General features: G+C 43.2%; 1 protein-coding gene across 7 annotated transcripts in view; it reads left to right on the forward strand.

Moving 5' to 3' along the window:
* MAP2K5 (mitogen-activated protein kinase kinase 5) overlaps positions 1-27,940 on the forward strand; it is a 229,552-nt gene that overhangs the window by 8,009 nt on the left and 193,603 nt on the right. For 6 of the 7 annotated variants that reach the window (XM_033920062.1, XM_033920063.1, XM_033920066.1 and 3 more), the window contains exons 3-7: positions 417-484; positions 15,069-15,138; positions 17,850-17,890; positions 21,416-21,483; positions 21,914-21,962. In XM_033920062.1, coding sequence (XP_033775953.1) covers positions 417-484; positions 15,069-15,138; positions 17,850-17,890; positions 21,416-21,483; positions 21,914-21,962 — 296 coding nt within the window. Of the gene's footprint in view, positions 1-167; positions 267-416; positions 485-15,068; positions 15,139-17,849; positions 17,891-21,415; positions 21,484-21,913; positions 21,963-27,940 lie in introns of all 7 variants that reach the window. The other variant, XM_033920068.1, reaches the window with a different exon arrangement.

The following is a 27,940-nucleotide window of genomic DNA, read 5'->3' on the forward strand; positions in this document are numbered from 1 at the left end:
TGCTGTCAACCTTAAGGTCAAGTCCCGCTCTTCTTTCATGTACAGAAGTACTTCACCTCTCCCTTCTTTCACAGCCCAAATTTATGAGCTGCCTTTTTTAGCATTAATGTTTAGCTGCCACTTACAAAAATGTTAAAACAATCCAACCTTTTGCTTGATTGCTGCAGGGAGGGAGATGAACTGAATCTCTGAGCCCTTGTGGCTTCTGCCTCCAGATGCAAGTAGGATTTAGAAGAGGAAGTGAGGAATACAGAATTCCTCCAGAGGTAAAAATGAATCAAAATAGGGCTGCTTGAGAGAACCTTTGCTTCCAGTAGTAAGTAAGTTGTTAGCTTTGCAAGTCTTGATGCTACTGCTAATCTGAATTTTGGCATAGAGCTTACTGGTGCTTTCCATTTTCTTCTCTTCTAACTCAGATGAAGATGAGGACGGCGATCGGATCACAGTCAGGAGTGATGAGGAGATGAAAGCCATGCTGTCCTATGTAGGTATAATCTGGGATGTTGGGTAGAACTAATCCTTTGCAAAGTTCTTTTTACTGCAGGCCCTAGGATTTGGCAACATTTGGTTTGCAGTTTAAATAAAATCTCTAGTCCAGGGGTGTCCAACCTGCGGCCCCGGTCGAAGATAATGCAGTGTTTTCTTCTGCTGCCCTGGATGTTTACCGTCTTGCCGGCTCCTTCCTCTGTCTTGCTGTAGCGTTTGTGCGGCCCCAGAAACATTTTTTTTGGCCAATGCGGCCCAGGGAAGCCAAAAGGTTGGACATCTCTGCTCTAGTCTGTGTCTGCCTCACAATATTTCCACTATTCAGACCTCACATTTATCAGTGTCTTGGATTTTTGACAACAGGCAGTCAGAAAGAGATCTAATGTGTCTGGGGTTCTGAACTTATTTGCAAAGCTTACTTGCCTAGAACAAAACATAAGAAGAGCCATACTAGGTCAGACCATTGGTCCATCTAGCCTAGACGCCTGCTTCCACAGTGGCCAATCCAGGTCACATGGCAGAAACCCAAATAGTAGCAACAGTCCAAGCTACTGATCCCAGGGAAAGCAGTGGATTCTCTCCCGTCTGCCTTAATAGCAGACTATGGACTTTTCCTCCAGGAACTAACTGCAACAAGTTCCAGAGCTCAACTATTTGTTGAGTGAAAAAAGATTTCCTCCTATGTGTGTTAAAAGTATTTCCCTAGTCTTTGTGATTTTTGTAGCTTTTGTGATTGAGGCAGATTGTGTCACCCCCTTCCTTCTCCCTTGCAATACAATTCTGTTACACTGCTGGGAAGGGTAGCTCTTGCTGCTAGTCCAAGGTATGATGGGATGGTCGGAGTCTTTCAGATTCACCACTATCGCTTTTCCAAAGAGAGCCGCTTCAGCTAAGGCAGTTTCCTTGAGATTGTGTCTCACTTAGGACCAGCTAGTTGGAGTTTAGCCTCCAGTTTGAAATAAATGGTCCAGGAACCTGTAGGTGTTACTGTTGAGAAATGGCTGGGGATACTGTAATAATAATAATAATTTATTTTCTTGTATACCGCCCAACCAGTAGCAGCTGTGGCTGCTTCAATAAGTTAAGCTTTGGCAATCAAATCTGGATCTCCACATTCCAGCAACTTGCCCATCGGGCCAATCCAACAACTGTATTTTCACAGTGCATCAAGATAGTCTGGGAAAGGCTGAGCCAATGGCTAACTAAGTAAATATGTTTTGATGAATCAGACACCTCGGTTTGCCCCATGAGTAATATCGTGCAAGCTTAAGCTTTAGAAAGATTTGTCTCAGTTGTGAAAGTTAGGGAGGGGAGGAAGGGCATGCCTGGCATTTATAAAATATGGTTACATTTACTGATCATGTCAAGAATATGAAGAATAATGCCTCTTAATGACTTTTGCAGGAGCTTTGATGCAGGCGAGATTTTTTTATGCAGTAGTTAAAGTAATGGCTCATTGCAAATGAAACCCCCCCGGGCTCCTGAGAGAATTTGTCCAACTCTTGGTTTGTGTGGGAATAGCATTGGTGCTCGCTATAGCTGCAGGCTTAATCTTCGGAGGAGGTTTAAAAAGTACGGCTTGGCTTAGTGTACCTCTCTTCCGATGGAAGCTCCAGGTGGCAGGTATGTATGGTGATTTCCATGGCAAAAGCAATAAACCCACCAGAATGTTCAAAAGCCTGGCTTGAATAAAATATTGCTTATCTTTTCATGCTGGACCAATCCATATTTAAGCTCTTGACACCTACCCCAAAAAATCAAAAGGCATCTATTGCTCTAAAATCAAATTACAGACCCATAGCAAGCTAAACTTATGGAGGGATTGGTTAATCTAGAACTGGTGAATTACCTAGACAAACATAATATTCTTAACGAACACCAGTAGAAAAGGTTTTAGTACCGAGACAGTATTAGCTTCAATATTAAGTCACCTTTATGGTTTTTTTAGCACAGGTATTAGTACTTTAATTTTACAACTGGATCTTAGCAGTGCGTTCGACTTGGACGATCATGAAATAATGTTACACTGCTTAGATGAAATGGGACTGTCGGGAAGAACCTGGAATTGGTTTTAGGGTTTTTTGAAAAAAAGATCCTATCGAGTGGTGAGTGATGGAAAATACTCCCATTTCTGGAGTAATCCTTCAGGGGTACCTCAAGGCTCCCCGTTATCACCCACGCTATTTAATATATACATTTCATCTCTAGGCCATTTACTGCAGAAGCTAAATGTAATCTTTTACATATAAGCTGATGATATTTCCGTTTTAATTCCTTTGAATAACATAATGAAAGAAATTTTAGATCAAATTTCTTATATTATGTCTGAATTAGAACAATGGACAACCAATTTTAAACTAAAATTGAATACAGAAAAGACAAAAATCTTTTTATCAAGTCCAAATGACAAAATAACTAAGACATAGCTTCACCTGAATGGTCATGACTACCCAATTTTAAAATCTATAAAAATATTGGGAATGACACCTTGCTGAGATGTAATGTTAGCACAGGCCAGGGATCCAAGATGGCCGACGGGATTAGCTAGCTGAGCGTCCCGGTTAGATTCTAGATTGAATCATAGGCTTTTTTTCTCTTTACTGTGGCGTTTGCCCTTACCTGACAATGCCGAAGAGAAGGGGCCAAAGTGCCGCTGTAGCCTCGTGGCGCCCTGACCCTGCAAGAATTGGCAACATTGAAGATCTAATCCACTGGATGCAGGAAGTGTCGGCGTTGGCTTCTCCGTTGGAGACCCTCGTTGGTGAGCAGGAGGCGGTCTCCCCGCGCTTGGAAATCTCGTTAAGCCCCGACGCCAGAACACCACCCCCTCTTCCTCAGAACACTTCGGGTAGTAGAGCCATCGGAGGTCAGTGGGCTCCTAACCTGTGAGGCTTCAAATATCAGACAGGGGAGACTGGATTTGGACTCCTGCTTTGAGAGTCCGGTGTTGGCTGAGGTTTTGAACAGCAAGAGGGAATACAGCTTCCAGGAGAACAGCACTCAGGAGGAGAGGTCAGCTGTTGTAAATTTTCCTATTCAGCTTGAACAATCTATTGCAATAGAGAAACCTAGAGAAATAACTCTTGAGGCGATATGGGATCTAGTGGCAGACTTGGCAAAATCAATTCAACCCCAAATTTCTCAAATTGAATTAAAGTTAAACACCCATGAAACAAATATTAAAGGTTTACAAACTGATATGCAGGACCTTAAAGATTCAAATGCTGCCACTAAACAACTTAATGAAACACTAATGAGAGACAATATGAATATGAGAAGAAAATTGGAAGCTTTGGATAGTCTTTCTCGCAATAATAATCTCAGGTTAATTAACTTCCCTGGAGTGGCAACAATACCTCCGAGAGAAATGATAGAAATATTGGGTATATCAGAAGAATTGCTTCCACCTTTTACTCAGGTTTATTATCTGCCCACACGAAAGGTTGAAGGACAATATCAAGAACACAACAACCATCATCAGAGGTCCAACAGAACTTAAATGTTTCATTGATGTTGGAACAGTCGGATAAGGAAATTGCGACACCTGCAACTTTACTTCTTACTGTTGCCTTGGCACCAGATAAAAACTGGTTGCTGAGACTTTACTTTAAAAACAAGTCAAAAGAATTTTGGGGATTTAAAATACAAATATTTCCGGACCTGGTACGAGACACCCAGAAGCGTCGCCGTGAATTTTTGATTTTGAAGCCGGGAGTTATCGCTCTTGGAGCCTCCTTCTTTCTAAGACACCCATGCAAATGTGTGATATTATATCAAAAGCAAAAATATGTTTTCTTTGACCCTACACAACTGCCAACCTGAAAGCCGGGATAACAAGAACATGAGTGTTCATTGTTTGATTTGGTCACTTCCTCAGCTAACAGTATCCCTGTTTTTCCTTTTCTTTATATTATTATGATTTCTTTATTGGCTCACTGCTTTACATCTTGGATCTATTAATTGAGGACTTGAGGAGGAGATTGTGATTATTTTTGCCTTGATTATAATTAATATTTACTTGGAATGTGTATTTTTCTTTAATGCCTCTCCTTTCTGTACAAGTATATACTTGATTGTTTATTTGAAAATTTATAAATAAAATAACAAAAAAAAATATTGGGAGTCACCTTAGACACCCATTTAACTTTGGTAGATCACACAAATTTGGTGGTGAAGAAGTTCTTTTTTATATTATGGAAGTTAAAGACTATCAAAAATTATTTTGATTTCTTAGCTTTTAGACTGTTGGTGCAGGCATTGGTATTATCCATATTGGACTACTGTAATATTGTCTACTTGGACGTACTCAAGAAAGTTGTGAAAAAACGAAGAATAGTGCAGAACATGGTTGTTCGTCTGATATTCGGACTAAAGAAAAGCGATCATATCAGCCCTTTTCAAGTTCGCCTGCATCAGTTTCAAAGCGATCTTCGGAATGCTTCCAACTTACCTAGCTTCCCAAATCCTCACCAACTGCCCACAAAAGATCTCCTCTTTACTTACCCATCCTTGAAATCATGTCACTACAAGACAGAATGCTTTCATTCCAAGCAGCCAAACTGAACACATGGCTAGCAAAACCAATACTCGAGGCCACATCATACACTGACTTCAGAAAGTCTGCAACACCACCTAAGTTTCTCCCCCTCTTCCAGCTTTATTCCCTTCGAATGCCCACCCCTACCCTTCCTTCCCCCTCCAACGCTTATGGCTGTGTTCCTCTCTTACTCACATTGTATATTTCCTCCCGTAAATCAGCGTTTAACTCTTGTATCCTGTTCAAATTGTAATATCCTGTATCTCACTGTAAACATCCTGTAATTTACTTTATCTTATGGTAAACCTCCCCGGTACCTGCTCACTTTGTATTAACCTGTATCGTATTGTAAACTTCTCCTGTTCCTGCTCACTTTGTAATATCCTTTTCTCACTGTAAACTTCCCCCATTATCTCATGCACATTGTAATTTCCCTGTATATTATTCATTGTAATTCCGACTTCTCATGCATACTCTTCCACAAAGCTTATGTTTCTCAAATCCCTGGTTCCAATACCTAGCTTATTTCCTGTTCCAAACATATGTATCTTGTTGTAAACACTGCACCCTCTCCCGGCACGACCCTCTTTGTAAACCGCTTCGAACTTATGGTATAGCGGTATATAAGAAATAAAATTATTATTATTATTATTACCGATTGCTGCACTGGTTGCCAGTGGAGGCATGAGTAATATTGAAATTCTCATGCCTCTGTTTGGGGATTGGCACCTACATTCCTGCTATCTCATTTTGTGTTATATAACCCTGTGTGGATACCAGGAACTGCAACCTATTTGCTTGCCCGAAGATTTTAGGCTGTAAACTCAGGTCTTATTTAGATAGGATGCTTGCTTTCCAAGCAAGCAAACAACAGTCCTGGTTGGGTAACTTTATCAGCGGAGCCATGTTGTCCTATGGCGCTTTTAGAAAAGAAATCAAGACAATAGTATTTGGTAAATTCATTTCTTAATCTGTGCTTTTATCTTTATTTTTAAACATAACTAATCTTTCCTATCAGTTTTAAACTTTTAATGTCTTTTTATACAATTTTGCATTTCACTTTTGTGGAAACCGCCTAGAATTCTTTTGATTAAGGCGGTAGAGAAAACTAAAGTTACGTTATGACATGTTGTTCCCAGCAGTGTGGAATTGCAAGCTTTTTGGCGCTATTTCTAGGTTCAAAGACTACTGTGGCTAGTGGAACGGAGATGGGCTCGTTCACAAAATGTGTTTCATTTATTAGGATGAAGCCACTGTGTGTTTCTTTGGCCGTGACCAGAATGGGAAATTGCCACTGTTTGCTACGGCAGATCACTAGCCCTGCTTTGAAACGTCTGCTCAGCATCCTGTACAAAACCTGGTGAAGCCAGTGACAGCGATGTGAAAGGGTGTTTTCCCCTCCTGATTTGTCACTGAATGGTTTCTAATAGTTCAGCAAAATGTAATGTTGAAAAGAGGTACCCTGAGTAAACACATATTTATTTAAGGAACAAAGGTATCAGACACCCATGTAAAAGAATCATTAGATTGAACTGATTGAACACAGCCAGCTCTTGCGTACTTAAAACCTCACTATATATTGAACCTTCCCATGAGAGTTAAATACAAACCACTAAGCAATGAACAAAGGAAATTCCAGAAGAGATGAAATATATTGGTCCTGTCTGGGACTCCACTGAACCACAGTGAGAACCTTTGTCTCCCAAATTACTCCCAACTCATCTGGGAAGGCACAGAATATCCCAGAACCACATTCAAAGAACTGCAAACCTTTCTACCCTTAGCCAAGGTCCACCTTTGACTCCATAATAAGAAAGACTGGGCAAAAGTAGAATTCAAGGTGGAAATCAGCATCAAAGCTTGTCTCCCATTTGCCAAAAAAAACACACCTGGATGGCCTCCAAGCCTTTCAAGATAATGTTCTATGGACAAATGCAGCATGCCAACAGTCAAACATTTCTTTGATTTGATGTTTCTTCTTTTGTTTTAGACGGTCTATAAATTTTTATTCCGTCCTCCCCAAAGAGCTCAGAACGGGTTACAATAAATCGTTACAGATTCAGAATCTTGATTCCTATACTTAAGGCCTTTCCAGATGTTGCCTTTTCTCCTATTTCTACAAAGTTATTTAATATTTTATTTATCTCGGGGGCTTTGTTTACCCATCCCCAATAGGTTAGCAGGTCTGCTATGGAAGACACTTTGCTCAGTAGCCCTTGGCAAATCATCCCATGCTGTTGTTTAGCCCATATGCGCAGCCAAGCGTTCATCCTTGGGAATGTGAACGTCTCTATTTTGGCCTTTATCCTTGACCAGGAGGATCGATGACATCGTCACCTGCTTCACTCTGTCTTCCAGAGCTATGAAGTCACCCATATTGATGAGCAGACACTCCCAGTTCATCTTTTCCCAACCCCAGTCCTTGGATTAGCTTTGAGCCCCCTTTTTCTATCCTTAGCCTTGCATCAGCCTCTTAAGTTCATCCTATGCCCTCTCATTCCAGAGCTTCCTTTCAATTGAAAGAGACTCGACTTGTGCGCATTTATGCCATGTAGGTATTTAAACATCTCTATCATATCTCCCCTCTCTCTCGCCTTTCCTCCAAAGTATACAGACCATTTTAGTAGCCTTCCTCTGGACCGACTCCATCTTTTATATATCTTTTTGAAGGTGCGGCTTCCAGAATTGTACACAATATTCTAAATGAGGTCTTATACAGGGGCATCAATACCTCCTTTTTCCTACTGGCCACAACTCTCCCTGTGCACTCAAGCATCCTTCAAGCATCTTTTCAACCTGTTTGGCCACCTTAAGTCCCACTCTTCTGTCAAGCACATTAGTTCTTCACCCCCTAAACTGTATCGTTCCCTCGGGTTTTTACAGCCCAAATGCAAGACTTTGCATTTCTTAGCATTAAATTTTAGCTGCCAAATTTCAGACCATTCTTCAAGCTTCGCCAGGTCTTTCTTCATATTATTCATACCATCTGGCGTGTTTACTCTATTGCAGATTTTGGTATCATCCGCAAAGAGGCAAATCTTACCCGACAACCCTTTAACAATATCGTTTATAAAAATGTTCAAAAGAACAGGCCCAAGAACAGAACCTTGAGGCACACCACTGGTAACCTCCCTTTCCTCAGAGTGATCTGCATTGATCACTCCCCATCTTGGAATAATTTTTGCAGTTCTGTCCAAGTCCAATATACGGTAGATACAAAATATGGCAGTGCAACATCACAGCAAATGTCATTCATTTAACTTTCTTACCCACACGTGCACGCATGCAAAATGAGTTTTATTGATAAAGCCAGAAATGTTCCAAAGCACCATTTGCTATGTTGTAATTTACTTAATGGGTTGTTAAATACCGTTTTTTTTCTACTGTTCTATACTTTACTAGCGATCAGTTACATCATTTCATTTAACTGTCAGGTTACATTGGCGTTTACATAAAATTGAAAGAAGTTTGGTAACGTTGATCAATATCAAAAACATTGCTATTGAAGGAAATCAAGGTACATTGCCACCGCCGTAAAACAAGCTTAATTGCAGTATTTGAGCTGTCCTTGTCCGTGAGGCATTTATAGTCAGGTGGCTGATCTGATGCTGGGTTATAATATCGTCAAAGGAGTTTGAAGGAAAGACTAGACAGGAAAGAGCAGTTATGGCTGTGAAGGGGCAATCGAGAGAATCTCAAAAGTTTCTTAGAAAAGACCAATTATTGCAGAACGGATTTTTCGACTCCAAAATACTTCTCTGCTGAAAACGGTTCTTCATCAGTGTCTGCGGCCATAATACACCAGAAAGTGAAGCTTCTTCAAATCGTCATCACTCTTCCTCATCACAATGGTACTTTCTCTTTGTCTCCAGAAGTTGATTGTGGGGAGGACCAAAGATGGACTTGGGGGCTAAGCATTTCCTCTGTCACCCCTCCCTACCTGCCAAGGTTTCCCTGCCTGAGCAGCAGAAGTTACAGTTCGTTTATTTGATATACTGCATTTCTTAACAATTGTAGTCAAATCAAAGTTAAAAACAATGGGAACGAGATAAAAAAATCCAACAAACCCCCAGGCAGGGGAAAGACCGATATTGCAAACAAACTGGGATAAAAGGATATGTGACCTGAGCAACCGTGAAAGTGCAGGGCTCAGATCCCGAGGCATGCCTGTAGCTATGGTTTGTGGTAAGGGGGAAGATGTCTCCCAGGCTTCCGATTTGTCTGTATAACGTGGTTTTCTGGAGTGCAATGTGTGAATTTGCTGTCTGATATTAAATGAATCCTGTACAAAAGGGAAGTTCCAGAATAGATGAAAGGTGCAACCCCTTGGGAAGGATTCATTGGGGAACAGATTGTCTTGCATAACCATCTGTGCAGTATCTTTGTACTTTAGATTTATTTTCCATTTATAATCTGCCTTTGTCCTAGACGGAGCTCAAAATATCATACACAATCATAAAAACAAATAGAACACAATACACACATAAACCAAACATTTGTCAATCCAAAAGTCCCACATAAATGTATGAATCGGAGAAAACCCAAATTCAACTGGTAATAAAGATTCAGTAGTCTCCGTATATCTGCAACAACAAATGCTGACTCAAAAGTCCTTTTGTTTCCACAGTGCCACTGGTAGATTAGCCCAGGGGTCCCCAACCACCAGGCACTGGACCAGTTCTGGGCCGTGGGCTGTGCCGAACTGGGCTGCACAGAAAGTTTTATTTACATTACAAACAGTTCCTGGGTTCTGGCTGGCTTCCTCCTCCCAGCCGTACTTCTCTTCACAAAGCCGCGAGCAGCAGTTCTTACACGTTGCCCACGGCTGATCTGGAAGCCTTCCTTCTAGCCTTCCGGGTCAGCCACGAGCCACATGTAGGAGCCTTTTGTGAAGAGAAGTACAGCTGGGAGGTGGGAGCCGGAAAGGCATGTCGGAAGCCACTGCTTGCCTTGGATCGGTAGCATGGAATGTTGCTACTCTTTGGGTTTTGGCCAGGTACTAGGGGCCTGGATTGGCCACCGTGAGAACGGGCTACTGGGCTTGATGAACCTTTGGTCTGACCCAGTGAGGCTATTCTTAGGTTCTAGCTGCCTGTAGGTTAGGAGGAGGAAGAAATCACATGAGGTAAGAAAGTAACAGTAAATTGTGGTCTGTCCATTCTGCCCAACAACCACAGCCATCATCAAGGCAATATTGAACCAGTATATTATTCCTTTTGACAGTTCCAGTATAAGATGTCTTTCCCTCCCCCTGAGTCCTCAGATCCATCCTTGCAGTGAGCCTACTTCCCCATCTGCCACATCCAGGACACAGACTGTGGAAGTCCGTCTTGCCAGGGCTCCATTAGTCCTTCAAATTGTTTATGCAACATTGAATGCACTATAGTGGTGAGGTTAGGGCAGTGAATTGCAAACTGTGCGCCACGGCGAGATTCCGGGTGTGCCAAATGTCACTTCTGGCATCGATGCCTCTCCTCATCTCTGCCCCCACACGAACCTCGTTTTGTTTTCCCTGAGCATGCTCCGTTAGTGTGCCGGAGCAGAAAAAGGTTTGCGGGGCACTGAGTTAGGGATGACTTTCACACTTGATCTGAGCTTCAGATGACGAATGCTGCTCTAGCGATTCCTCTGCGGCACAAGAGAACCGTTCTCTTGTCAGTACTTTGCTCTATGTCTCTGACTCACACCTCCAGGATCATCATCAAGCTTAGCCATTTGAGGCAAGGGATCAAATGGGTCCCATTATCCAAACTGCATGACCTTTTGATTTCCTGAAGCCCTTCCGATGCATCTTCATCCTTGTAGAACAAACACTTTGCTTGCTCTCTCTTTTTGGTTCCATGGGAGGGCTCCTGACTTGCTAGAAAAGCAATCACCTGAATAAATCTAGCAAAGAAATACCGTACTAGCTATTTGGTAAGTTGCAGAGGTTTAAAGCAATGCAATTGAGGCATAACCTCTTGGAAGGCCCTAGCATGGTGAAGTACTAGGATAGATGGATGGAGGGAGGGAGGGAAAGTAGAGGAGTCTGAGCTGAATCCCTGCATTTTTGTGATTGTAAGCCACCTTGATTTAGATATAAGAATCTTAAGTTGGGGCTTGAGGAAGTTGTGTGCTGTTTTTAAGAATTGCAATACCGATGGGAAACTGCAGCCCATTCTGCGCTAGTGTGAGATGCATTAAGGGGCTGCTGGTCTCTTACATCAGCATAGAAAGGCAATTTTTGTTGACAGCCACTGATTGGAAAGTTGCTTGCAGCCTTCTGGAAGCAAGAGGGTTACATGCTGTGGATCAATAAATGGCAAATTTTCTATTATAAAGGCTACCTGAACAGTGTTCCAAATAGCCACTGGCATCTTAATTTTCCTGTGCAAAGCGTGCAGAGCGCCAGTCATTTTCAGACTTTTTCCGGACTGCCTGTTAACAGTTATTGCTGTCCCAAAAGGTTGACAAGTTACATGATTGATATTTCCCATACTTCTAAAGCCTAAAGCTCTACGTTACTGTCCTTTAGCGAGGAAGACAGTCTTTGCAGAATCTTGGGTCCTTGCTAAGGCAATTTTCACCCAGACTGTAAAAGCTCCGATTTTGTCATTTTTTCCGTTTTAAAAACTTTCCACCTTCTATTTTCAGCTCCTGCATTGTTTCTGTGCAGTAATGTTAGTACAGGAACTTGCTGACATGGGATGCTTTAACGCAGTGGCTCCCAAGCCTGTCCTGGAGGACCACCAGCCACGAGAGAGATTTGCATATAATGGAGATGACTGGCATGAAAATCTGCCCCATGCATATTCATTAGGGCTATCCCAAAAACCTGAGTGGGAACCACTGCTTTCGCAGAAAAAATGGCCTAACACAGCTTGGTATAAGGACCCCTTATTAACTGAACAAGTGAATTCAAATCTTTTTACACTGTCACCTGCAGGATTTGTAGCAAAGACTTGTGTTTGTTTTGTTTACTGATTTATGAAGAAATTCCTTCAAAGCCTCCTCTTCCCATAAGTTGCACAGTCCAGAATGAGAAGTCACATCTATGCAAAAGATGCCCTTTTTCCCTGTATGAAGAAATAGCCGTGTCTAAAAGCAATTATCATCTTAATACGCTCTCTAGAGCGGTAGAATGTCTTACTCATTGCAAGATTACCTTAGAGAGGAACAGGGATTTTTACTATTAACCTGTTTTATTTATTTATTCAGTTTTTTTAGCCCATCCTCAAGCATTTTCCCTGTCTGTCCTGGTGGGCTCAAAATCTATCTGGGGCAGTGGAGGATTAAGTGACTTGACCAGGGTCACAGGGAGCAGCGTGGGGTTTGAACATTGTTAGTTGGGAAGCTAGAAAAGGGGTTATAGGTTCTTCTTGTCCATATTCCTGTTGAACTGTTTTCTACTTGAGTGGTGAATGCATGAAGTGAACTCTCAGTGGAGGTGATGGAGACAAAAATGGTTATGCATTTAAAGAAGAGCTTAGCTGGGGCCTGTAATTTTGGAACAGGTTGGATAAACTTTGTCAAAGAATCCAGAGCAAAGAGCGTGGCAGGAGCAAGGTTCGAAGGTGGCAGCGTTGTAAAGGAGTCACCAAGAGCTGAGGTAGGGGAGAGCTAGGTTGCTAACGGTAGACTGTGATGGCTTAGTCAATGCTAGCAGGAGTTTGTAGTTGGGGAGGAAGATGGATCCTTAGATGGTATTTTATAGTACAAAGCTTGGATGAAAGACCTGGAACACCTGGGTAGCATACTTTGTTCGCTCATCTACTCAGAAAAGCAGAAAACCAACAAGGAAGATGACAAAACTGATCAACATAACAAATGATATTCTACATTCAGTTAAGCTTCTATGGCTGATTAGCTGGAATGCAATAACCATAGAAAGACCTATCCAGTGTTCCATTCACTTTCTCATCCTCTCCCTGTAGACTTGTTCCATGTTTTCTTGAATTCAGCTGCAGACTTCATGTCTACATTCCCATATGTGTCCCGTATAATGGCCATTCAGTTGAAGATGGGCTGGAGTGAGCTTTGATGGAACCTAAGCACACTACTGGGCCAAGGCTCTGGGTTTCTGTCCCAGAAATATCTAAGAAAAAGGACCATTTAAATTAAAAAGTTAATTTATGGAGCTTTTATGGTTGGGCAGACTGGATGGACCACTCGGGTCTTTATCTGCCGTCATTTATTTTGTTACTATGTTAGTATTAACCCCTCCCCCCAATAAAAAAAATAAAAACCAACCCAGTAGTAAAGTGATCAAATATAAGCTTGAATGCAATCAACAAGGTAAACTTGGAGATGGTAATTGGATCCTTGTGATAAGACCAACATGAAAGTGCGTCAGAGTTAAGTTAAGAAGTGATAGGCTGCAAAGTAATCTAAGGAAATACTTTTTTACAGAAAGGGTGGTAGATGCATGGAACAGTCTCCTGGAAGAGGTGGTGGAGACGGAGACTGTGACTGAATTCAAAAGGGCCTGGGATAGGCAAGTGGGATCTCTTGGAGAGACAAAGAGATAATGGTTACTGCGGATGGGCAGACTAGATGGGCCATGATGGCAGATAAAGAGCCTATCACCTCTTAACTTCATCCTATACGCCCATGTGTTAGACATATTCTACTGGCTCAATTTGTGGCTTCTACCATGAAATTAATTTTTAAAAAATCCCATAGCTATTCATTTATCAATGAGCAGGTTTTGTATTGACCCTGATACCCATCGACAATTTAAAAAAAAAAAAAAAAAATCCATGGTGTCTAGTGGCAACCACACCCTTTACCCTGACTTGACCTTTTCCCTCTTAGACCTTTATATTTATTATTTTTTTAAATCCCTGTTGTCTATTGGCGCATGTATCTGCTATACCTTGAAGAGGCAGGGGTGATATCTCCATGCTCATGCCTCTATGCTGTCAGCTTTGATAATGGTGGCCCCTGACCCCACCTGGTGTATCCTGGGTCTGTCTGCCAAATAAGGGAATTTTCTTCTTTGACAGTCTCCACAGACTGGGATGCACTGGGTGGGGTCAGGTCCTGCCATTTTCCAAGATGGAGGCAGGTATTTTGTTTAATGTCTAGTATAGAGGGTTGGGGGACGGGACGATGATTGGAGCATCAACGGTTATCTCATGTGGGAGGAGCATTATTCACTTTTCTGGCGCAATGCAGAGGGTAAGCCAATCCTCCTAGACAGTACTGCCTGAGATCTAGCAGGTCATTTTCTTGTGTTGTCTTGATCTACCTATGAAAATGCATATGCTAAATCCAAGAAATAAAACCTGTACCTGATGTGATCCCCTGGGGTGAAACATGGGTTTGCAGTCGCTTGCTGGCACACTATGAGCTGCTTCTCAATGAATTGTCTTGCATGGGAAACACACCACTTAATTGCAAAACAAGGTCCGATGATTACTTAAGAGTTTTAGCCTTCAAAACAGGTACTTGACCAAGAGTTATTGATCCACAGCCCTCTCGAAAGAATCGTTGTTTTTTGAGATGTGGGCATTTTCTGGTGTCTTGGTTTGCTTTTTAATCATGAATTGGTTGCTCATCTGGGTTGGGCTTTTTTTGGCTCTCTTGGATGTCACTGTCGCAGGCACTGACTCCTTTTGGAGCTTGATCCAAGCATGCTCTCTGCTGGACAGTAGGTGTGACAGCCTGACCAAGGCCTTTTGGGGATCTCCTGGGCAGCACCAGTGCTGGGGCATTAAGCTTGCTCTCTTTATATGCAAAAGATCAGATGTGTAGAAATAATTTGTTCCTGACATAATGTATTGTCCTCTGAATTATAATAGCAGAAAACATTGCTGCTGTATAGTGACTGCAGTGTTTAGATCTGTTTTCCAATTAAATCTTTCGGATTTTTCTGGGCCTCAAATTCTAGGCAACAGCTTTGCAGTGAATGTTGGCCCCTTGTAATCTTCCTCTCTGTACTCCACGGTCTGGAATTAAATTCTCACCACATCTTGCAGCCCATCAGAAATCTTCCTCTGTGTGAGTATGTATTCAATCTGGTCTTAGAACATGGTCTTAATCTCCTTTCTGTCTCGCTCCACAGTACTACAGCACGGTGATGGAACAACAGGTCAATGGACAATTAACAGACCCTCTGCAAATCTATCCAAGAGGTAAACTTTCCTGGTTTTTAATCCCTCATGAACTTTAGTTCTCTAAACCCTCTTATCAACCATTTTGTTACCAATAAAGCATAATGGTGGTTAGAAATGCAGAAAACCAGAAGTGGATTAGAGCTCTGGGGATTCTATTTCCTGTCATCTAAGAAAGAATAGCTTTGCCTATGTCTCCTATCAAGGGTACATGAGAGCATTAGGAGTAACATAGGGACCCTTGTCAGGAACATTTCTGAATTTTGCAGAGATGGCTAGAATTGTCCTTAGGGGAGCAGTCAAGGTCTGGCAACTGGGGAAAGGGAGCTCTGGTGTAGCCTATCGATTTTTATGTCTTTGTCCTTTTGCCCTGCACATGGGGAAACACATGGAAAGTCCATCTTCTGCTGTATTCAAGATGTTCATTTCCATGAAACAAAATAACAAAGATAAATCAGGGGTGTCAAAGTCCCTCCTCGAGGGCCGCAATCCAGTCAGGTTTTCAGGATTTCCCCATAGCCCCAGGTACGTTAGATAGATTGTCAGCCCACCGGGACAGAGAGGGAAAATGCTTGAGTACCTGATTGTAAAAACCGCTTAGAAAACCTTGATAGGCGGTATATCAAATCCTAATAAACTTAAACTTATGAGATCTATTAGCATACAATGAAAGCAGTGCATGCAAAATAGATCTCATGCATATTCATTGGAGAAATCCTGAAAACCCAACTGGATTGCTGCCCTCGAAGAGGGACTTTGACACCCCTGATGTAGGAGATGCTCTTGGTTAGTCCATCTAGCCCAGACATGGGCAACTCCGGTCCTCAAGGGACAGAATCCAATCGTGTTTTCAGGATTTCTCCAATGAATATGCATGAGATCTATTAGCATACAATGAAAGCAGTGCATGCAAAATAGATCTCATGCATATTCATTGGATTGCGGCCCTTGAGGAGGGACTTTGATACCCCTGCTCTAAAGGTTGGAAAACACTAGGGGGCAGATTCTCAAAACTAAAATCTGCCTTTAATGTACTCGCTAAACTGGATCCAGTCGATTTTAGTGGCAGATTATCAGTCCAGCTTAGCAAGGTCTTTTCTGAGTTTTCTAGCAGTGTCTGATACTGCCGTGCTAATGTAGTACAACGAGGTCATTAATATGAAAATGATCACTCCAAGCAATCCTCTAACCTCGTTGTGTCACATTTGCAGCCAAGATTTACCGACAGGTCTGAGCTGTCGTTGCCTTACTTTCTGATCAGTGCTTGAGCGCTGATTGGCTCAGGCACTGATGGGAAAGTAAGGTTTGACACGCAAATTAAAATAATAATAATAACAACAACAAAAACAAATTGAAGATCGGCAGCAGAGATGCCCACTCTCTCCTGCCACCACACAACCCCTCCCCCCCTCATGCCTCTGACGACCCCACCCTCTCCTCCTTACCTTATTTAGATGGCTGGCCAGAGGGATGACTACTCCCTCCGACCAGTAGGCCCGCCTCTTCAAAATGATGGGTCTTCCCCTCCCTGGTGGGGAGGCTCTGATTGGCCCAGGTTGTTTAAGGCCCCTCCTATGGGAGGGTCTTTAAGCGTCTGGGCCGATCAGAACCTTAGGCTTCTCCCCGGATGCAACAGGAAGGAGTCTAAAGCTCTGATTGGCCCAAGCGCCTAAGGTCCCACCCATAGGAGGGGCCTTAACCAGGGCCAATCAGAGCCTTAGGCCTTGAGGGAGTTGCATGGTGTGGGAGAGAGTAGGCATCTCTCCTGCTGCCGGGGGGGGGGGGGGGGTGCAGTTACTTGGCGGTGGGAGACAGTGGGCATCTCTTCCACTGTCGGTTGGAGGGTTGCATGATTTTGACAGCTCAATTTGTTGTGGTTGGGTTTTTTGTTTTTTTTTGGCGGTGGGGGGTGTTTGCGTTTATTCTGCACATGTGTCCATTGTTATCACCAGCGATGGACACATGCAAATTTAGTGAATTTTCGCTACTCTCTGCCAACCTCATTTGCATGAGTGTTTTTTGGAAAATGGCTCGCTTTTTAAAAATTGCTTCTGTAACGGCTGCGACCGCAGCCCTTTGGTTTTTAATGCGACCTTTTGAGAATCTAGGCCTAGGTTCCCTGCCCCAGATATAAGTATAGAAGGACCAACCGTTACTATTGCTGCAGTGGCCTGCATTGCGTTTTCAGTTGGCAAACGAGGGGTAAAGTGCCTTTGGGCCTGAGAGAGAAGGAAAAAATCCAATTCACACCTTTAAGACAATCAATCAAAATTGACACCAGTGTAGAGCACCGCCATTTTAAAGTGGGAACGTTTGCCAAAGGAAGACGTAGAACAGTGAGGGAAATGGGGTTGCATATCGAGATCTGTTTCCTCTGCTTTGCTCTGTTGCCAGAATACTTGTTTTAATCCAGTGCAACCACGATCACATCTTTTTCTGAACGGTGCATGCATGACCCGAATTCCCGAGAGCTTTGCCTACTCGAGCACGTTTGAGCAGAAATTAGAATGTATAAGCGGTGGTGTTGCATTGAGAAAGAAAGGCTCACTTCTGCAAGTTTTTTTATTTTTAGAAATGTTTCAGATTTCCCACACAAGGTCTCAAGAGCCTCTTCTCAATCATTTCTTGCTGCTAATTTTGGCGTTGCCCTCATTTCTTTTTAAACGATTCGTTTGCAGCAAATTTGTAAATGGCCCTGATGTATTCTACAATTTAGTCAATTATTGTTGCAGCCTGCAAGCCTCCTGGGAAACGGAACATACATGGCCTGAAGGTAGGCGTTTCAGTAATTGTTTCAGGGAAGTTGGATGGATTTGTAATGCTGTGTTCCACTTATTGAAATGTCACATAAAACTGCACTTTCTCCAGCTCTGACAAGCGGGGCTTTTTCATCCAGAGATGGCAGGATGATTTCTCCCTGCTGGGTGCTGCTTGCGTTCTGCATTCTCCTGCAGAATCGCAATCAAATCCATTTCATGTCAAAACAATCATTAAACAAAGATGATTTTTAAAAAAATTATGCTCAGAAGGAATTTCCATTTTCATCTTTCTAAATTATTATTATTTGCTCCTTTGGGCCTCTTAAAATGATGGTTTCCTGGGGCTCTTCTGGTGGCTGCGACCCAAGGTTTGGTTCACCATGGAGCTGGCGTTCTCAAGTTAGGACAGTAGGGAAGGTAGTTATGGTTTAATGCATTTGATCTACCACTTCTTGTACAGAACAGCGAGGTGATTTACGAAACCAGAAAGGAACTACAATAAGGATTGGACAGGGAAGTTAAAAGTCAGAAAATTAGAGACAAAGGGCCAGATGCACTAAAGTCAGCGATCGCATTTGCTGACCTGATTTTCTACACAATCACTCATTCCCCGAACTGACCATGCAAATAAGCTCATTAATATTGAAATGCCATGGAAACTAGCAGAGCAATTGATGCTCTAACATGGCTTCCCAATGCACAAAAAAAGTGATCGCTGAACTGGTCAAGACCAGTTGCTGACCTGTCCCACTGATGCAAAAATATTTATAACATGCCAAACATCTTTTTTTAACAGGCACAGATGCTGTGTGTGTTACACATGCACAATATCTGCCCCATTAGAGAAAGAAAAATGAAGACCTCCCCCTCCGCTGATGACGGCCCTCCTCGACAAACCAGCACCTGGTACTGACCTCTTTGCGGCAGCAAAAACAGCAGGAAGGTGTCCACTCCCTCCTGCCCTGCTGGTCCCTCCCCCCCTCCCCCCGTGCAAGAAAAAATTGTCAGGAGGGATGCTCACTCCCTCCTGCCAACAAAGGCCCCCTTGTGCCAGTCACCACTTCCCAAACCATACCCTCCCCTCCCCCCAAATAAAGGCAAAACAGATGCCCACTTCCTCCTGCCACCGGATCTCCCTCAAACCTTCCCCTCCCCCCAGTACCTTTGTCTGAAGAGACCAGGAGGGAGGCTCGGTACCTCCAACTCCGAGGCCTGCCGATCCAAAATGGTGGGCCTTCCCATCAGTATATCATATGATGCACGGGGAGGGGCCTAAGGTCCTGATTGCTTTAACTGAGCCAATCAGGGCCTTGGGCTCCTCCCTCTGTATCCCGGGATTCATAGGGAGAAGCCTAAGGCCCTGATTGGCTCATATGCCTTGGGAGGGGCCTTAGGCCCCTCCCCGTGCATCATATGATGCCCCGAGGAGGGGAAGGCCCGCCATTTTGAATCAGTGGGCCTTGGAGCTGGAGGTACCGAGCCTCCCTTCTGCTCTCTTCAGATAAAGGTACTGAGAAGGTTCGGGAGGTGGAGGAGGCTCGGGGGTGCATCCAGTGGCAGAAGGGAGTGGGTATCCCTCCTGCCTCTTTTTGTGGGGAAAGGGGTAGGGTAGGGGGTGCCTAGCGCTGGTGGGCCTCTGTTGGCAGGAGGGAGTGGGCATCCCTCCTGACAATTTTTTCTCGTGTGTGGTGGTGGGGCTTTTTTATTTTTTAATGAGACAGATATTGTGCGTTTGTAACACATCCACAACATCTGTCCATTAAAATAACAAGGGCTTCCTGCCCTGAACAGCTGCTTTGGGGCTTCCCCCTACCTTTCTGGTGTTTGAGCTTCCTCTTCTAGCTCCCAGCGATCAATCGGATGGGAAAGTCTGGGATTACGACGAACTTCCATGCAAATCATTTGCTCTTTTCGAATCGGCCAAAAATCAGATCGGAGTGGACCCACACGGTCTTACCGATTTTGTTTAGTGCATCTGGCTCAAAGACAATTAGACTAGACTAAAATTACTACTACTAGTAGTGGTTTCAGTAGTAGTACTAAATGTACACAGCACTGTACACATTATATGGCAGGACTATCTGGGCCAATGGAGACGTAGGTCACAAGAAGCTGCAGTGGGAATTGATCACAGTCCATTGCACTAACCATTAGGCTACTTCTCCACTAAAACACTGAACTCCATACTGGTGCAACCAGTCACAATGTTAAAATGACTGGGAGGAGGGAGTTCCAGAGGAGACCAATGCACTCTGATAGGCAGAGTCTATCAATCTGGCCCTAGAAGATCAGGGCAACAAAGAGACGGCCATCGTGGCGGGAACGGAGGGATAAGAAGTCCAAGTTCAAAGCCTACTTCTTTCATCTCCTAACTCCTCTCACTTTAGGTTTTGCACTACATCCATAGCCCTATATGTGATGTCCGAGTTAGATTGTAAGCTCTTCAGAGCAGGGACCATCTATTAAATGTCAAACTGTACAGCGCTGGGTACACCTTTCAGTGCTATAGAAGTAATAAATAGCAGTGAATTATACTGCGAATTTAGAATTGGAAGCCAGGGGTTTTTATTAAAAGTGGAGTAATATGATCAAATCTTGTCACATGCGATAGAATGCAGAGAGGAGTATTTTGAATATGTTTTACAGAATAATGACGTTGATTTAATTCTGGATTACAGGAGTCCAGTTCAGAATTTCCTAGTGCATGGAGAAGATGAGGGATCAAGAAAGGTGTAAATTAGATGAAATTGACAAGGGGGGGTGGTATAAGTACCCAGTTATCATAGCGATAGGGCTGGCACTAGTGAAAGGCTGAAGGGAGAGTTACTGGTCACTCCCATGGCAACTGGATGAGGACCAGTCACAACTTTACGCAAAAGCCAGGAACTCTTCAGAAGAACTTTTATTCTTACCGAGGACACACAATCTAAAAAGTCTGTCTTTCGTTCACTCAGGGGCTCAAGGAAACCTTAAACAGGTAAAAATCGTAACACTAAATGTAAATCTAACACATAAAATATAAAAAAGTCAATAAAGTTAAATGAAAGTGTTGACCCACATGCAAGGGGGGATGGCGTACAGACAGCTCTTTTTTGCAAAAGCTGAGGCCAAGAGCCTGCGTTTCTGAGGCGTTAGAAAGTCTTAAATAGTAGCAGTTAAGGAATTAGGGACAGGACCGGATCAGGACGCCAAGGGGAGTGTGTTAGTGGGCTGCAGAAGGTCAGGGGGCAACGCAATGCTCAAAGGAGCAGAGAACACCAAAGCGTGATGAAGGGGGGTCTTCGGGGAGCTGGAAATTCTACGAGTGGCTCAGCCACTTTTCCTGGGACTCCAGTATCCGCCACACAGTACAGTAGTCTGGTGACTCCATGGTCTGTGTAGAGGCTGAAGCACAAACAGACTTTGTGGTGTAGCAGTACATGTGTGTGCTTTCTACACAGAAGCCCTGTGTTATGTGCAGAAAATGAATAAAATTGCATCTTTTCATTGGTCAGGTCGGAAGAGAAGAGATTTGGTCAACGTTTTCTGTCTGCTTGCAGGTAAATACTCGCGCTGGATCCTCTCACAACAGCAGCCCAGCGATGTCTGACCCGCTGGCAAGCAACAGGTAAGAGCCAGGTGAAAGAACGACTGACCTGCAGCCTGATGGGAACTTGCTGGGGTAAAAAGACCCAGTGGGAGAATGAAAGTGTGGGACACGAGGAGCAGAGGAAATGTTTCCCTTTCATTGAGCCATATAGCGATCGAGTTCCCTTGGTGAACGGCCATGTTGATCCACTCAGATTGTAGGGTTGGTTTAAAGTCATGATTAACGTAACTCTTTCAGTTGTAGCTGCTCCATTTAGGCCAGTTCTCAGCAGTGGGCTTTAACTTAGTTGACTGTAATAGAAGTGGTTCTGCAGCTCTTCAAGCCCTTTTGAAAACTGCCCAATACAGATTGATGAAATTGCTGCTTTTCATAGCAGAAAGAATATGGTCAGGTTTCTGCCTTTATAATTTACAAACTGCGTCTGTTCTCTGCTTGTCTTCTTCTCTAGCCTAAAGAAATCCTCAGCAGAACTTAAGAAGATTTTAGCCAATGGCCAGGTAGGAGAAGTTCTTTTAACTTGCTGAGACCTACAATAATCTGCTTTTCAGTAGGAGTGTCTTCCTGCATGACTTCTCCCCCTCCCCAAGATGTGTCTGCACTTTCAGCTGCCTTTTAGAGAGGCTCTGGTTGTCTGCCAGAAGGAGCTGGAAACCGTGACTGCTTCTCAAAGCCTGGATGAGAGTTTCAGGAGAGTGGGATTATGTATGACTTCAAAGGAAAGTTAGAGAAGGGGAGGAACTCTGTTGACTTGCTGTCAGATCACTGACCTGGAGTAGGAACTAGGGGCTGCCACTGGCAGTGACCTCAAGTTCCTCAGGTCCTTCCAGTGCCAGTCTCTCATCTGACGCTTTTCTCGTTTCAGAATAAACCACATACGTTTATTTGCAGTTCTCCTATAAGATATTGTTTTGAGCCCCTGAAAGGGAAGGGCTTGAGGTCCTGGACCTTTGGAATTCTTGTAGAGCTGCTGAATCTTGTGCCAACCATTGAATGGTTCCAGCATCACCAGTTTAAACAATGGGTATACACCAAACAATTGCAAGCCGGCCCTGTCCCTCTGCAGTATTTGATCTGGCTGCCAAAGATCTTTTCACCATCAATTTCCACCTACAGTTGCTTATACTTTTCATATAGGGGACTCTATGAGCCCAGTTACTGATTTTCAACCTGGAGTTTCCTCCAGGACAAGTCCCTTCAATGTATCGAACATGGGAGAGAAAAGGTTTGAAAACTTGGGGATACTCTACAGCAGGGATCTCAAAGTCTCTCCTTGAGGGCCGCAATCCAGTCGGGTTTTCAGGATTTCCCCAATGAATATGCATTGAAAGCAGTGCATGCACATAGATCTCATGCATATTCATTGGAGAAATTCTGAAAACCCACCTGGATTGTGGCCCTCTAGGAGGGACTTTGAGACCCCTGCTCTACAGTGATGATTTGATTTAAGTGGCTGTCAGGAGACTATGGTCTTCCCCCCCCCCCCTTTGTTCCAGTATGCTTATTTACAACTTACTCACCTCTTGTCATCTAAACCAGTGTTTCTTAACTCGGTCCTGGAGTCCACCCCTTGCCAGTCAGGTTTTCAATGAATATGCACGAAAGACATTTGCATATAATGGAGGCAGTGTATGCAAATTCAATGTGGATATTCTGAAACCCTGACTGGCAAGGAGGTACTCCAGGACGGAGTTGAGAAACACTGATCTAAACGGTTTAGATCATGTCTCATTTGGAAGATGTGTATGAAGAGTTTTGCTCCACTAGATTTTTAGTGAATCCACTTTATGGATACCTCAGAGACCTTGGGATCCCCGACATGGAAAGAAGTGGGAACAGGAACTAGGCCACACATATACAGCAGAAGAATAGGATGGTATGGAGAGCTGGCTCCAATATTAAGGAGAAGAATGTTAAATATTGTACCTGGGTCTTTAACCCCAGACCTTCTTCACCGTTGGTTCCTCGACGTCTCAGCCTTGTGTTTACAACCTTGTGATGGCGTAGGAACCATGGGACGTATTTGGTGGTCCTGTCCAAATGTTGAGATTTTTTGGGAGGACTATTCACTACCAGATTGACAATACTGTGGGACCCTGGAATCTTCCTACGAAACAGGAAGATTCCTGGTTTGCAACAACATCAAACTATTAGACTTTAGCATCAGCTTACAAGAGGCCAGATAGCCCAGATTATTAATTCCGTCGGACCCTCCCAGACCCTCAACGGTCCATCCTTAAAGATAATTGCTACTCGTCGTACCCTCATTTTTTCAGTCACTGCCTCATTAATCGGGAATTCTCTCCCCCTATTTCTCAGAGCTAAACAAAACTTGCAAAAATTTAAAAGTAACCTAAAATGTTTGCTTTTTAAAGACGCTTTTAACTGATCTTACTTACGTACACACCTATTTTCTCATGAATTAAATCATTTCCCTTTCCTATTGTACTTTCCTTATTTTTTCCCAATGTTTTCATGTTCCTAATATGTTTGCAATGTTTGTTCATGTTTATTATCTAAAACGTTTGTTCCCCAGCTATTTTAAATTACTGTATTATGTACCTTTGGATAAGTGCTTAATCAAAATTTAAATAAACTATGAAACTATAATGACTGTATACACTATATAGATGCAATTCCTTGTCCAAATGGGTAAAAATTTGAATTTTGTGGGTGAATAGGTTGATATTTGCCTTCTCTTACCTATTTTTTCCCTTTTAGCAAGAGGTCAACTGGTTCAAGTGCTAATTTGATTTTTGCATTCTCTCTGTAAGTTCCTGGGGTTCGGATGCTTCGTGGTGGGCTTTCTCTGTGCCTGCAGGATGTTTTCCAGGGCACTTGCTCGTTTTCCTTTACAGATAACAGGACAGAGACACCTGAAATTCAGACATTGATGCTTCAGATGTTGAGCCCTCATCCCAAGCAGCTGATCTCGACACTGGGGGTTTTCACTGGTTCTACAATTAGTTCTGATGTGGCAAGTATAGAACAAAACCCAAGCACTAAACTGGAAGCAATGCTAATGAGCCACACAATTACTCCACATGCAACAAAGTGATTTGTCAGAAGATGAGCAAATCAGCACTGGATCGCAACCACCTGCCAATGGAGCAAATGCTACTTAGTTGATCCCAGGGAATTGTCCTCAGTCTTTTTCCTACCTATTGACTGCACTAGGGAATGACCTTCCTCCCGTTCAGATATGATCATGTATTTCCTTTCAGGTCTTCCGTAAAATTTAAAAAACTACAATGTTTCAACGTTTTTTAGAATGTAGTTCCAAATGATCTATCTTAAAATCAACAAATCTTCAGTCGAGCCCTATATCTTTAAAGATGATCTTGAAACATGATCGTGGTTCCGTTGGTGCCACTGATTCCAGATTGAAGGTAAAGAGAATGCCTCAGGTGATTTCTTGGGGCAGAAGGTCTCTGTTTCAGAGGCCCCTGGACCAGAAAGTTCATGTAGTTTAAACCCATTTGCTTCCATTTTCCTCCTAAAGCTAACTTTTGTTTTAATGCATCAATTTTGATTTAGCACTATTTATGTTCTTTCATTCTAGTGCAAACTTTTATTCGGATTCTTTTGTTGCGTATAATTCACTTGTTAAATTGGAAATAAAGTGTTAAAAAGAGGGTAAAAAAATCGAGCACTGATTTTAACAGTTGCATTACACAAAGCTGTTTGAGGGTACCGCAGCATTGCCACTGCTGCCTTGATGCCATCTGAGCCCTCCAGCTACAAAATTCAGCTAAGCTCAGTGTGGGACCTACGAGCCGAGCCAGCACATGTGCGCGCACACCTGCCCTGGTCGTGGTGGTGTATTCCCTGTGCTGGAGGAGGGCTTATGAAGTCACATGTTGACTCGTAGACTCTGCACTGAAATGACAGTGTTTTCACCCTTTCTAATTCCCTCTCCTGCCCCTCCCGTATATATAGGCACCCGGGTTTTAAATCTGGCTCTGTTCACCCCTGACTTTCTCTCTCCAGCACTAGCTGTTCTCTCTTCTGGGTGTCTTTACCCCTTTCCTCCCTCTATTTCCTCCTCAGAAATCTGGATTGAATGCTTTCCATTAGTAATTGACAATCAAAATGGAACTGCAGCACAGCTAGTTCCAATTGCTACAGATGGGCAGATCCCAAACCAGTTTAATGCTTTTAAATATAAGCAGCTAAATCTACCATCATGTTTGCTCTGCTGGAGGACTGTGTGAGAGCCTTCACGGACACACACCTGTCTTGTGGCATCAAGCCTTCCTGTTAGGCTCGATTGGCTGAGACATCTCTGTCAGTGCAAATCAAAGACTCTTATTGATTTTCTTAACTGCTGCTCACTTCCCTTCCATGTTCCGAAGGCTGAAATCTTAATTATCTCAGATACCTAGTCAGCGTCTCCATGCGCTCACCTCTTTCTGCTTCATCGGCATTTCATGAATCAAGCCGTCGTCATTGGGACTGTCAAGAAGACAGTTAAGCAGCGCTTGCTCTCCGCCCTGTCTCACACCTGCAACTTCTGTCCTCACAGATAGCACAGTACATGGGTAAATGCCATGGTGCACTGGGACAGAGTAGACTTGCTGCCCAGTAATCATCAAATTTGCATCTGAATGAAGGTGAGAGGGCTGGAAACAGTTCAGCTGTGAAGGACTTTCTACTTAGTCATATGCTGGGTCAAAGCCACACACAGATCCATTCATAGTTACTTGCAGCAGGACAAGAGAGGGAAACCACGTTGGTGGAAACCTTGCTCATTGCAGGCTCTTATGGCTGCCAGGCATTAATAATCTTCAGTCCTTTTCACTCTTGTTTAGTATGAGGCTTTCTATTAATCAGGAAAAGAAAAGGGGCCATGATTCTTCAAGATAATCAAATATTGGCAGGGTAGAAATAGCTTTCTGCCTGCTCTCATTGTTATAGGTTATGCGATATAAATATTTATTTCTTTTCTGTCGCTCAGCATAAATGCTACCCATTGATCCACCATCGATATAGTGTCAGCAGTTCATAAGAAACATTTGACTGGCCGGTTTTTCCCAATGAGCCTCGGCTTCTTAAAATGGGATTTACTAAATCTCTCCAATTGTGTGCTCAGGGACTGTGACCATTGTCTGAAGCCCTTAGCACTTCCATTGGGAAAGCACCGACGAAGCTGCAGGAGTCAGTTTGTCTATCTGAGCTTTCCATAGCAAATAAGGATTAATTGGTCCTGTAATAATTTACTAGAAAAGGGCTCTGCTGAAGTTTTATCACTTATCTCCTGCACACCTTGTGTTATTTCTACTCCACTTCCTGCCCTCATCAGGGAACCATCATTCAAAGCCTTAACTATTTAGTATTTCTTTTACATAAGAACATAAGAATTGCCGCTGCTGGGTCAGACCAGCGGTCCATCGTGCCCTAACCGAGACCAGCCCTACCTGCGTTCGTTCTGGTTCAGCAAGAACTTGTCCAATCTTGTCTTGAATCCCTGGAGCGTGTTTTCCCTTATAACAGACTCCGGGAGAGCATTCCAGTTCTCCACCACTCTCTGGGTGAAGAAGAACTTCCTTACGTTTGTACAGTATCTATCCCCTTTTAACTTTAGAGAGTACCCTCTTGTTCTCCCTACCTTGGAGATGGTGAACAACCTGTCCTTATCTACTAAGTCTATTCCCTTCATTATCTTGAATGTTTTGATCATGTCTCCTCTCAGTCTCCTCTTTTCAAGGGAGAACAGGCCCAGCTTCTCTAATCTCTCACCGTACGGCAACTCCCCCAACCCCTTAACCATTTTAGTTGCTCTTCTCTGGACCCTTTCGAGTAGTACCGTGTCCTTCTTCATGTATGGCGACCAGTGCTGGATGCAGTATTCCAGGTGAGGGCATACCATAGCCCGGTACAGCGGCATGATAACCCCCTCTGATCTGTTCGTGATCCCCTTCTCCTGTGATTGACAGCAAGATTGAACTTACTAAAAGACTATTTCCTAGACCTTAGGAGAAAGTCCCCATTGAGCTTACAGTCCTGTACCCATAGGTAAAACCTCACTGGTGCACAGGATGCAGGTAAATTGGCACCCACACACGGGAACAGTTGCAAAATACATGGAGGTGTGCCAATGAATTTCTGCATATGCTTTCACCTCCCCTCCCTTTTCATATGCCGCTGATAGCACACATACTATGAATAGGAAATGTACTTTTACTTGCACCATGCAAGGAACAGTTGCTTAAATATGTTTTTATATGAGAAAATGTACTTTAACCTACATAGAAAGCCCTGAGCATTGCCCCATAGATGTCACCATTTTCATATAATCTCTCAAGGAGTGATGTACAAAATACAGCAATAAAAATTATTACCAATTCAAAAAAATATGATCATGTCACACCTCTGTTACAAAAAGCACACTGGTTACCAATCTCGCATAGAATAATTTATAAAATCGCACTGATAACCTTTAAAATCCAACAAACTAACGCACCAATATTTCTAGGTC

This window comes from Geotrypetes seraphini, chromosome 14 (assembly GCF_902459505.1).
Source record: "Geotrypetes seraphini chromosome 14, aGeoSer1.1, whole genome shotgun sequence".
In the NCBI taxonomy this organism is placed as follows: domain Eukaryota; kingdom Metazoa; phylum Chordata; class Amphibia; order Gymnophiona; family Dermophiidae; genus Geotrypetes; species Geotrypetes seraphini.